Genomic DNA, 13,234 nt, shown 5'->3' on the forward strand with positions numbered 1-13,234 from the left:
TGTGCATGCACAAGTAGAAGTCTGAGGTATTACAACTACCTGGAGTTACGAGTGGTTGTAAGCCATTTGATGTTGGTGCTGGGAGTCAAATTCCAGTCCTGTGCAAGAGCACCAAGAGCCACTCCCTGCAGCCCCTCCCAACGGTTCTGAACCCAAATTATCTTTCAATTCTAGCTGGCTCCACAGCACACGACTAATTCAGGAAACCCTTTATTAATTCTCCTTTTAATTTTTTTTTTTTTCCGGAGCTGGGGACCGAACCCAGGGCCTTGCGCTTCCTAGGTAAGCGCTCTACCACTGAGCTAAATCCCCAGCCCCTTTATTAATTCTCAATTGGAGCATATACTCCAAACAGTAGCCTCTTCTCACCAGTTCAAATACATCAACGCCTATCAACCTGCCCATAGCATTAAGGTGTCCTGGTTTGAAGATGAGGTAGTTTTGAGTTTCTGCGGTGGTGTTGGTGTGTGTACAGGGGTAGGGGAGTGGGGTAATTTATCAGATCTTAAATTTTCAAAGAGACAATCTGGGAACAGTCTCACAGAGAAGAGGAAAAGGGTGTCTTGTCTTCCCTGGAGCCAAAACCACAAAGCTGTACAATTCCCCTGAAACAGGGAAGTCACCATGCAATGCTCACAAACCAAAGTCTCTCAAGATTAACACGCTCCTTCCTGTAACTCTCAAGCGACAGAAATCACGTCAACTCTGAAACCAGGCATCACTGAAATAAATGTACACACGTTTCCCCAAGCTTCTGACCCTTCACTGTAAATTATGTCTCAGGATTGAATTTACACTTAATAACATACATTGCACTGTGGCTACCACGACTCCTGAGGATGAAATGGCGGGGGTCGCTTTGTCCTCATGCGCACAGCATGAATCAGCACAAACCGGCTGAGTTGTATCCATAGCTGTGACAGTTGAAAACCTGTAATATTCGTTCCAAATCCTATCTGAAAACAGTTTTGCACCCTTCAGACAAAACTGCTTATCTCTGTTACACAGGTGGCCTTATAAACCACAATCTAAGGTTCCACTGAGTCAAGTCTATTACAAACAAACGTGTTAGAAGCAGTTTAATTGGGACGTAAAGGATGCATGCTACCAAGGAAGAATATGACTTTCCCCCCTTACACTGCAATAAATACAACCCTTAATGTTCATATTCCATTTTTTTTTATTAGATTTTCTTTCCTGGTAGGCAGTACCCTTGGGAATGAAACTGTAGCAGGCATAAGGTTTCTACCACAGGGACATTTGTACTGAGACTCCAATATAAATATTTCTAGTCAGACATTTCCATGGCTACAGATATTTGGTTGCTTGATTTATGTGCATAGAAAGAAACAGTTGTCAAAACTGTAGAGAGCAGTCCTTAACGAGTACCTTTAGATGGCTGGCCAGTCTTCCTTTAATACTGCAATACGGCCTACTGGTCTGGAAACTAGTCAGAGCAACACCCTCTTTAATCTTGTATTCCTGTATTTTTAGCCTTCCTGTCGAGTCACGGACCACGTTATCATAAATCATTTTAGCACTGTTAAGGGTGGATTATATACCATAATGATTTTCAGATCTCTTTTTATAAAAAAGGTTTCTAGAGACTCGGAACAGGCACATGCATACTTGGGAACAAAACAGGGAGGGGACCGCTCACACACAAAACTTCCTTCTGGTCCTCAGTGCCTTCAAATAAATACAAAGACTGGAGGGGAAAAAAAAAAAAGGAAAAAGGAGGGCCCACACTAAACAACAAGTCTCTTCCATGTCCCGAAACGTGAGCTTGCAGGAAATTCTCTGAGGGCTGGCCGCCAGTCAGTCGTCCGTCTTGCGGGCCAGTCTACAGAAAGTCCAGTTGTGCTCTACTGTGTTCTCATTGGCCCGCTCGCTCATGTGATGCACCCGAGTATTGCGGATCGTGAAGCCTTGCTTCGTAATGTACTCCATCAGGTGGACCCGAAGGGAGACTTCCTGGTGGTAATCGCACGGTCCAAAGGTGAAAGAGACCTGACAGTCTCTGGTATCCATCATGTGTTTATTCCACTTGGTAAAATAGTTTGAGATGCCTTCCAGTAGGGAATGGACCTTGGTGGTGATGGTCAACTGGGTTATGATGACAGCCACGGGATTGGAGTATTTAGAAAGCTTCCGAGTACTGGACAGCTCTACAACTTCTTCAAAAGTATCCATAGGATACAAAGGCTTAGGGTCATTGAGACACTGAATCAGGGGCTCGATCTGGTAGAAGTCGGCCTCTTTCCGAAGCAGATCAAACTCCTTGAAGTCCAGGGGGAGCGTCAATTCTGAAGTCCGTAAGAAGTTGAGGACGTAACGGAAAAGCGGTCCGTCTCGATCGATGAAGTAATTGCCTTGAGGGTCTCTGGCTGTGGGGAAGTCACCTCCAAACATAGCTCCAAGCATAGAATCCGGGTAGCGTGTCAACGTGGTAAGAGATGTCGTGTACAAGTGTCCGCCTACATTTAACGTGACTGGGTCAGTCATCTGAAATTTTTAAAAATCCAATTAATTACCTGAAACCTTAAAAATCTTAACTAACAAATTTAAAAAATCAATACTAACAAGCAAGGCACAGACCCTTTCAAGCTAATGTGTCTGGAAGCACTAGGGGCCATAATGGCTTTATTTCCAATGATAAAACCTGCCCAAGAGAATGGCTTCAACATTTGCTTTCAAGCAGAGTAAATCTAATCCTTCAAAAGTTTGCCATAACCCTGCCAGGTCTGACCTTTAGCGAATCTAAAGAGGTTTTTGGGTCACATCTGCCTGCTTCTACTTCCCCCGTACTAGGATTAAAGGTGCATGCCACCACACCTGACAAAACCTTCCCTTTTTTTTAAAATCTAACATAAGCGGGTTAGGGATTTAGCTCAGTGGTAGAGTACTTGCCTAGCAAGCGCAAGGCCCTGGGTTCGGTCTCCAGCTCCAAAAGAAAGAAAAAAAAAAATCTAACATAAGCTAGAATATAAAAATAATCTGATAATGTAACAATAATTAATTTAGGGATTCTGTTGGATTTTTCTCCTCAAAGGAGTCTCGAGATCTAATTTTTTTTTTTTTGAGACAAAGTTTCGGATAACTTAGGCTGGCCTCACACTCCCTGTGTAGCTAAGGGCGGTCTAGAATTCCTGATTCTCCTACCTCTGTCCCACTGCTGAGACAGTGCTAGGATCACAGGTGTGCACTGTCTCACCCAGCCGTGAATGTACGTACGTACGTATGTATGTATGTATGTATGTACGTGTGCCTCATCTGAGCCAATGGTGTGGTTCTAGGAACTTGGAGTTGTGGATGGTTGTGAGTCATGGAGTAGGTGCTAAGAACCAAACCCAGGTCCTCTGCAAGAGCATAAGCACTCTTAACTGCTGACCCATCTCCCAAAATGTATTTAAAAACAAAAATTTGTTCAGAATCATTCTTAGTAATTTTTTTCAGGGAAGCATCAGTTTCTTCTTTTCTGCCTTTTGTTGTTGTTGGTGGTGGTGGTGGTGTTATGACAGCATCTTACTATACAGATAAAGCAGGCCGGAAACTCATAAGCCTCTACCTCCCAGGGGCTGATATTACAGGATATTACAGGCCTGTGCCACCATGCCCCGGAAATGAGTTCCAAACACTAAATTAAAATACATGGTTTGGTGAACCCAATCTAGCCCATCTACTAGCCCCAAACTACCACGTGCCAAACGGCCGGTAGCGGCTTTAAAATGTCATATCTGATCGTGTATTCATTTTTATAACATTAACGTTGTAATCTGACCTTTAATTCTGAGAAGCAAGCTTCTCAAACAAACAAACAAACAAACAAACAAAAAAAACCCCACACATTCAGCTTTAGAAATCCTATTTAAGGAAAAACAAGAAATGGTCTTCAGGTACTAAGAAAGCAAAAATATGTCTTACCAGATAGAGAAGGAAATAGGGATGCACGGACGCATGTGAAAACTGCATGAGAGAAGAACCACTTTCTAACTATTAATCCCATTCCTACAATAAAGCAGTCTCCGTTCCGTTATTCATAGGCCCTTTAAACATCACCATCCCATGAACAGAGAATGTAAAAAGCAATATACACCAACGACCGAAACATCAAGGTGTATCTGCAGTTAGTGGAGTTACTATGGGAGCAGGAGAGATGGCAGGAGTTAAATGCCATGTGCTAGTGAGGTGGACCTGAGCTCCATTCAGGTAGCTTGCAGTAGCTCCAGGGGAAATCACACGCCCTCTTCTGGCCTCTACGGGTACTGCATGCACTGCTCCTCCCACACATAATAACAAAAAAGGGCTATTTGGAGAATACCCATTGAGTCTAAAAACGTCAAACCAGATAAAAATGCCCTTCCCCAAATACATGGGGAATTAGATAAAGCTGGAAAAATCCATAGTCTGCATCCTTTTCAAGTAAACCTATGAATGCGAAAAGACATCCAAATTATTTGGGAGCCCGCAAAGTGAGCAAGCACTCACCATATAGCTCCAGTCTCCATTATCCATCTGCTCCAGCACTGCGTCTCCAGGAGCTCAGAAGCCAGGGAAACTCTGGAAGAAGAAAACCAAACACACAACCATGACAATGGAGAAGAAAAATGTTCTGCCAAATGTAGTTATTCAAACCTCACAAAAACTGCTCATTTATGGAACAGGTCAACTGGAAGCTACAGCAGGCCAAAGATGTGGAAAAACCACGCCATGCTCTGTCCTCGCCTCGGGAGCCCGCGGGGCACAAAGAACTAGCCTACGCTTGGGGAGAGAGGAAGGGACCATTGCGATCCTGTCATCCGGGCTGACAAGATGGCTCAGTAGGTGATCCCTACTGGGATTGGTCCCTGGGACCCTCATGTGGAAAGAAAAAACTGACCTCCACACGTGTCCTCTGACCCCACACTCACTCACACGCACCCACACACACAAAATAAATGCCATAAGAAAATTTACACGTTGTGTCACTCCCGCAGAGGTGTGATTTTTACATTTTCAGAGAACGTCACGATTGGGTCCTATGACCTTCATGACCAATTTTTGAACTTCATCGAAAAGGTCATTTGAGGGAAAAGGAGGGAGATTCCTTTGGATCACCATGCCAGCTGCATAAACCAAACATCTCAGTAAAAGCATTTAAAGTCGTGAGCTTCAAAAGTAACAGTCATTTTCCAAGAGAAACACACCAGGATAGTATCTTATAAAAAAAAAATTCAATCAGGGTTTCTAATCATGACGTATTCCTCTTTGTACATAAAAACAAACCAATTTAAATGACAAACTGTTAGGGCGCAATTTGGGACAAAAAAGACACTTATGGAGCTGGCTGAGGGTCACTCAGTGCTGCCTGCTTCAATCTGTTTTTATCTACCATTCAAGGGCGTGCTAGCCTTACCCAGCTACTCAGCTGCCTTCACTTCATCAGTTCCCTCTTGGGCACGCCATTCCCCAAATCAACCTGTCCAGCAAACCGCAGAGCAGATTTCAAAATCACTAGCAAAGAAGGCAGGAGCCTCGGGGCCCATCGTATTCACCCAGGAACGTCGCTTGCTCTGTATGTGGTCTTTGAAGATCCGTTTATCCCACTTTTGGAGGAATCTGGCCCCCATTTCCAGCACAAGAACAAGGCCTGGCTGCAGAAGATCACAAAGGCTCTTTCTCAAAAGGTCAATCAGGCGTGTGGAGAACATTTGCATGGCACAGCAGGGGACGAAACCAGAGCCTGCAGCCGCTAGTCTCTACCTTTACACATTCTTCAAAGCAAATAAAACTCAAGGAGAGGCAGTCAGCTGCCTTCCTCCGCTCCAGGCGGCTGGCTGCAGGCGGACCAGGCCTGAGTACTACTATGGTGAGATGAACAAATGAGAGGCCAGAGCTGCTGTGACGCCTTTTCATCCCTCTGACTAAACTCCACAAACCCCCATCTGAGGTAAAGGAAGAAATGAGCCTTACCAATGTGTTGGTTCCACTACAGATAACAGCGCACCAACAATGGAGGGAATTAAAGGCACTTCCTACTACTCGAAGTATTCTTCCCCAACTGCCTCAATAATGATCCAGCCAAAATGTATGCAAGGTCCACTATCACAGGGCAGGGAAGCCCATGTAAAATACAGATACTCGGGAAGAAGAAACGGTAACCCCGACCCTCGTGGAGCTTCCAATCTACAAAGGAAGGCAACACCTAACAACCGAAGTCCACAATATAATCCCTCAGAGCTATACGATGGGATAAACTGGAGGAGCCCTCGGAGGAAGACCTAGACTCCAACTGGGGAAATGGAGGGCTTCAGCAAAGAGCTCGTTCAGTGAAACACTGAAAGAAAAAGTGCTCAACCCGAGAAGGGACTCTAGAATCAAGTGACCATTTAAATAGGCAGGGACGGAACAGCCTTTCTGCTGGTGAGCATGAACACGCACGCTCACGCACATACATACACATACACACACACACACACACACACACACACACACACGCGTACACGTTTAGAGTTAGAAAATAAAGAGGCAGGATAGACCACTTGCTCACAGCCCCACATCTGGGGAATACCTGAACAATACCTTGTGTTTGACTCCAGTCTAGATTTTTACAAAAGCTCCCTCCTGAAGGAGAAATTCAAAGAACAGAATCCAAAAACCAAACAACTGAAAAGCATCAACTCTAGACTTCCCGTAACCAACTATTAACCCCATCCACCTAGCACTTTATTCACAATTTACAACAAAAGCTTGGGCTGGTCGTCACGAGCCTGTAAACATTTCTATGGCGAAAAGCTACTCGTTAGTGTGAATAATGGCTGCTTTTCCGTCTTAAGTGACAAAGAACTCTAGTTCACGAACATCCAAGTGACTAATGAAGACTGGAAACACAAGAGAAAAAAAAATCACTTGGCTCTTACACCAGTACTAACCTTTCATGTTTAAATCAAAGCCTAAATCAAAGCACGATAACTTTTCTGTGCAATCATCAGAACAGTCAAAAAAAAATAATTAGAAGCCTCTGAATCTCTTCTACAGCAAAAGCCAAAGTCTGGCTACAAACATATAAACAACCTCATGCTTAATAATTTAGGAAAGCAGTCATGGGAATGTGTGTGTGTGTGTGTGTGTGTGTGTGTGTGTGTGTGTGTGTGTGTGTGTATACATTCAAATTTTTATTTATTTATTTGTATGGGTTAGAGGATAATAAGATGTGCAGGCAAGGACGAACACCTTTACTAGTGAGCCATGAGCGAAGTCCACCTTTCTTCCTTTCTTTCTTCTTTCTTCTTTCTTTTGGTGGGGTGGGGGGACATTTTCTCTGTGTAGCCTTACCTGTCCTGGAACTCGCTCTGTGGACCAAGCTAACCTTGAACTCAGAACTCAAAGATCTGTCTGCCTCTGCCCCCTGGAGTGCTGGAATTAAAGGCATGTGCTACTCCCACCTGGCCAAGCCCAGGTTTCTTAAAAGGCAAAGAAACATGTAATGTTTCATAAAATCTGTGAGACACTCCTCATAAAATTCCTTTAAAGGTGTTTCCCTCCGAGTGGCTTTCCTTAGAGCCGTGACTACGGCCAACGACTATGAAGTTCAAAGAAAGGCTTTCTGACTTTGTAAAATCAGTTTACCTGAAAACACCTGACCTTTGATACGAATAAAATCACGGTCTTAAAAACTGCCAAGCTTGAACTTCAAAGGTCGCTGTAGCTGATGTAAACTCTGACAGTATGTTAGCAGGTAGTTAAGAAAAAAAAAGTGTCCTGAAGAATTTCTAGAAGCCTGAAAAGAAGTTACTAATTTACCCAGCAATCTGAAGAATGCACAATGCAGTAAATTAGCAACTTAACCGTGGAGAGCCCTCCTTACCACAGCAAAGCTGCACTAGGGTTTCGATAAGACAGCACAGACATTCTAAAATTCTGCTACTGACTAAGAAGCTGGGGAGAAGTCCTCCTCCCAGCTAACAGTCCATAGGCTGTCATGCTAACCTTCAGATTTGAAGATGTAATGAGAGAACTGTAGTCACTTCCTTTGGGTAGACCTTCCGAGTGCTTTACTACTGAAACCTTTGTGCCTGCTATCCCAAAATGAAGACTCAGTACATTTTCTCTCTCTCTCTGTCTATACTTACCTTCCAAGCTGCCTTTGTACTGAGTTTCTCTGTTCTTAGAAACGTAGGAGTTTGAAAGTGAAATACTTTTTATAGTAATTGGTTCAGTGGCATCTCCAGGCGTCTTCTGAGTTAATGTCCACATAACAGGCCAGCACAAGTAGCCAAGCGCACAAGGATAATGCGATTACAGAGCTAAATTACCGCTAACTAAACCCCTCTCACAACCACGTGGGCTGGAAGAAAGGAGATGCAGGCGAAAAGGAGAAAGTCTTACAAGAAATTATGAATCTTCTGACAGTATGAAACCAGAAGACTATATACTCTCCAAGCTAAAGTGCTGACGGGAGTCAAAAATCATAAAATTTTACTTCCCCTCAGTTTCCACTAAAATGGGGTATTATGACCTTCTCCAAAGTAACCACACCATTTAAACACAATAGAGGTGAAACTGGCTGACAGGGCAGTGAGAAGTGGAGCTCTGGCAAAGAAGGACTATGAAAAACCTGAGTATCTCGCTCTTTTCCACTGGCTACATCAACAAAATTTAAGTAGCTAGATCAGACACGTTGGGTAAACATAGAGGTAAAGGCCAGTCTGTGCTCCCAATTGGTCTCAGCCCTTCTTTCCCCGGAGTTCCCAGGGCAGTTGCGGTAGGAAAAACTAAAGGTAAAATGAATGACGTCCAGCACTCACAGAGACAAGACACGTGAGCTCTCAGAACTTCTAGAAAGCATGACTCAGGGTTGTCACCAAGATAAAGCGGAACACACACATCCGAGATCCGTTTAAAATAGACCCCCAACTATTAAAATCCAAGATACAACGATGGGTTCATAGGCGTGACCATAAGGTTGCTTTTTCTTGCTATTGCTTCAGCTAAAATATGCTTTAAGAAAATTCGAAACACAAAACTTATGTATGGTATCATCTATGTCTATCTGTCTACCTACGGCATTACAAAAAAGCTAAGAATTCCATGTGGGCTCCTGGTTTTCATCCAAAGGGTGATTCTTCCACCCTACCTAACTGCCTACTTTAGACTTTGCTCTTTTGAAAACACTTCTGGGCTTAGGCCTGTGCTACCCGAGAATTATTCCCACACTAGAATATTTGTAACAGCAAAAAGACAAGCCTGCCAAGGGGGATGCATTGGAGACAGTTACTTGGGCTTTCACAAACCAGGTCACCCCGGTCTATTTGCCAGCATCACGAAACCCTGCAACCAGGTTTATCAACTTGCTGTGTGAAGAACCGGTGTACAGAACAGAAACATGACAACTTCAATAGAATATCCAAACAGGATCTCAGTCACGTTTCGTTTTCCCGTCCCACCCCCAGACACAGCCTCCGCTGCCATCGCCCAGCAGGTGCTGCAGGGGCTCCCCACGACCTCGCCAAGGATCACCTCTGACACTCAGCACTACGTCGTGACATCCCGAAATCCCAGTAAAAAGCTGTAATCTGTGCAGAAAACCCAAAAAGCAGAGCTTTAAACTAGGGCAGTGGCGGCTAATAAGCACCATTCCCCAAAAAACAACCCTATGCCCCGCAGAGCCCGCTGGTCCCCACTCCGCGGTCGCCCGCAAGCCAAGCCGGGCCGGCCACGCGCAGCGAGCCCCGAACCCCAGCCGGAGCCCGAAGCTCGCGGCGGCCGCGCGTCCCCGATTTCCCCGCCCAGGCCCCGCCGCGGGCTCGTGCCAGCCCGGGGACGCGCGGCCGCCACCCGCCGTTCTCCTCAGCCCGACTTCCCGCAGCCCCGGCCCCGCAGGCCCCGCTCCCGCCCCACTCACTGCGCGAGCGCGGAGGCGACCGGGCCGGGAGTCGCCGGCGGCCCGAGAGCGCGAGCGCGGGGACGAGTGAGCCCGCGCCCCGCGGCGGCAGCGGCGGCAGCGGCGGAGGGGACGACTGAGCCGGCGCCCAGAGTTGCGGCTCCAGCTGCCCGGCGCGGGCGGCGCCTTCTCAGCAGAGTCGCGGCGCCGAGAGCGCGGACGCCCCCTATTGGCGGCGCGGAGCGTTGGCCGGGAAGCCGGGCGGCCGCGGGCACTCTGGGCGCTGCCGGGTCGGCGTGGTCCGGCGGGCTCTGCAGCAGTCCCGAAGCCCCGCCTCCGACCCGTTCCTATCCCCGCCCCGCCCAGGACTCCCGTGCGGAGCTCCGCCCAGGCCCCGCCCCTAACTCCCCTCCGTATTCAGGCTGTGCTCCAGGCTGCTGGCAGTCTCTTCCCTGCTTGACTAGGACGTCACCTCCGCAGCTGTTTCTCCTCTGCTGTTTTTACTAAGTTGATAGACCTCATCGTATGCAGGGCTTGGATAGTACTGCAACCACCCAGACCGAGGCGAGTCCCAAGACTCAAAAAAGCAGCCAGTAGACAAAATAAGTCAAGTTCGAATCCTGGTGGGAGAGGTCCAATAAGAAGGCTGCCTTGGAGAATAAGGGAAAAAAGATTCCTGCTTTCAGATGTGGTGATCTGAAAAAATATATATGTATATCCAGAGCCTCTCCTGGCCTTATATATTAAGGCAAGCCATTCTGTAAAGTAATGGCTCGGAGGGACCACCTATCCAGCCTTTTGGGCAGCGAAAAGCAGCCAGTTAGAAGGGCGGAGCTAACATCATCCTGTGTAAAACCTGAGGAGCTTGGCTTGGATGAGACTGGCAAGGATAATGTCCTCATTTCAGGAAGGAGGTCAAGGTTGCAGACCTAATTGGACTCCATGCATAGAGTTCCAAGAGCCATTCACTTCTAGCTAGCCGGATCGCAATCCACTTCTACTGGCCTTAGAAACTCACCTGGGCCGGACATGGTAAAAAGTAGCGTCACATTCTTAATCCCGGCACTTCCAGGCAGAGGTATGCAGGTCTCTTTGAGCTCTAGGGTAGCCTGGCCTACATAGCTGAGCTCTAGGACAGCTGTGGATACATAATGAGACCCTCTTTCAAAAGAACAAAACAGAAACTCATCTGGTCTACACATCTGCATGTTCTGGAATCATATATATATATATATATATATATATATATATATATATATTCATCATCTAATATTCTATTTTTCTCCAAAAATCAAATTGTTGGGTTAAATAAGCAATGTGGGCTTCAATATAATGGGTGACTAGATTGGTCTGGAGAGATGGCTCAGCAGTTAAGAGCACCGTCTGCTCTTCCAGAGGTCCTGAGTTCAATTCCCAGCAACCACACGGTGGCTCACAATCTATAATGAGATATAGTGCCCTCTTCTGGCCTGCAGGCACACATGCAGGCAGAAAGCTGAAGGGTGTATACTAAATAAATAAGTAAGTAAGTAAATAAATAAATAAATACATACATACATACATACATACATACATACATACTGGGCAACTACATTGACACTGAGTTTACCAACTAAGTAAGAATATAAGAAAACGCCTCTGCAAATCAGTACACAAAATAAAGCATGCAGTACCCTAATGTTTTTTTTTCTTTTCTTTCTATTTGTTTGGTTGGTGTGAGACAAATCTTTCTCTGTGTAGCCCTGGCTGTCCTGGAACTCACTCTGTAGACCAGGCTAGCCTCAAACTCAGAGATCTGCCTGCCTCGGCCTCCCAAGTGCTGGGATTAAAGCACCACTACTTCCTCACCCACAACCACCCCAACCTCCCCAATCCCCACTAACACTGATTTATTTTTTAGGAGTATACATAGACAAAGTTTATGGTGTTGCATCCTTTGACCTGATAGATGGTGTGCTTGGCTACCATGGGGAGCTGGGACTAGAACCCTGGTCCACTGGAAGAACAGCCGTCTCTTCACCCCCTATTTATTGCTTAATGTTCTTCCAAATTTTATTGATTCTCTGGAATATGTGGATATTGGATTAACAGTCAGAAAAAACACAGTGAGTATGGATGTTCTTGTGGTATGAAAGACTGACTCCATGATGGCACAAACTAAACACACTCCGTACTGCTAGACTATACCACTTGTCCAACAATGGATTCCATAAAAAGCAAATGGAAGTCGCTGAAGGGCAACATCTCTAGGATTTGGTGTCACCACAGTTGGACTGCTTTTGATTCACAGGTATCTCTGGAAAAGTCACCTCCCACATTTCTCCAAATAAAGACTGTTTGTTTGTTTGTTTGTTTGTTTGTTTGTTTGTTTTTAAGACAAGGTTATCACCAAGTAGACCAGGCTGGCTTCAAAGTCACAGAGATCTTCCTGTCTTCCTGAGTGCTGGGGTCAAAGGCGTGTGCCACCACGTTTGGATAGGTCTGATAATTCTTGTCTTAAAGGTAAAATAGATAGTATAAATTACATTTTCAAACTTATAATTGAATAAAGTCGCTTTAATTTTTGTATAATAGCAAACTTAACTCTTGGTTGTAATAAGATTGGAGGTGTGTTTAGAATTTTAGGTGTGTATAAATAACCATAGAATTCAAAAGTACTGACCACTTACAGTTCCTACCTAGTCTTTATCTAATTTTTTTATCCTTTTTATGCTGCCTAAGTTCACCCGCATTGACAACAGGCACCATTAACTGGGTCCTTTGCCCCTAACGTGTCATCACTAAGTGTCATGGTAGCTATCAATTCTGAACGAGAACCCTTTGCAGAGTTAGAGAGCATTCGTTTTGCTGTGGACGGATGCTAATACAATGAGTTCCAGTCTTGAATTGTTAAACCATCCATACATTCTTGATGATGTATTAGCTTTTCACCACACTGCTGGATTCTGTTGGCTAATATTTTATTTGGCATTCTTACTTCAGGCCTCTGTTTTATCTGGCAGCCTTGGGCTAGGTATTGGGGCTCCTGTGGTAAAGAGATGGTCTTGTTTGCCCCACAGCCTGGAAGAGGTTGTCAGTATGGCAGCTATAAATGCTACATACAGGAGGGGATCCAGACCCAGACTGTGGAGAAGACAGAGGGGGAAAGAGAGTCACAGCTAAGGAATGTGAATGTGAGATTCAGTCTGCCGTTCTGAGTCTTGCCCCACTGCTGGCTGACGGCTGATGGACCCCACTTCCCACGTGCCAGGGGATGTTATGACTTCAACTGAGCTCTCAGGATCCCTCCTCTACCGGCTCTGGATATATGTGCCTTGCACTGTCCTTTCTAAGGAAGGTGGCTAATGGATTCTCTCTCCTGGCCAGGACGCC

General features: G+C 45.6%; 1 protein-coding gene across 5 annotated transcripts in view; it reads right to left on the reverse strand.

Moving 5' to 3' along the window:
- Positions 1 to 1,157: 1,157 nt before the first annotated feature.
- Kctd6 (potassium channel tetramerization domain containing 6) overlaps positions 1,158 to 13,234 on the reverse strand; it is a 16,510-nt gene continuing 4,433 nt past the window's right edge. Inside the window, exons 1-3 of one of the 5 annotated variants that reach the window (XM_039093245.2) lie at positions 9,884 to 10,022; positions 4,489 to 4,560; positions 1,163 to 2,505 (exon numbers count right to left, since the gene is read on the reverse strand). In XM_039093245.2, the coding sequence (XP_038949173.1) occupies positions 1,819 to 2,505; positions 4,489 to 4,515 (714 nt within the window). In that variant the 5' untranslated portion in view covers positions 4,516 to 4,560; positions 9,884 to 10,022 and the 3' untranslated portion in view covers positions 1,163 to 1,818. The other 4 variants (XM_006251763.5, XM_039093249.2, NM_001107253.1 and 1 more) reach the window with 4 other exon arrangements.

The sequence above is a fragment of the Rattus norvegicus genome, chromosome 15, assembly GCF_036323735.1.
Source record: "Rattus norvegicus strain BN/NHsdMcwi chromosome 15, GRCr8, whole genome shotgun sequence".
NCBI classification, from domain to species: Eukaryota; Metazoa; Chordata; class Mammalia; order Rodentia; family Muridae; genus Rattus; species Rattus norvegicus.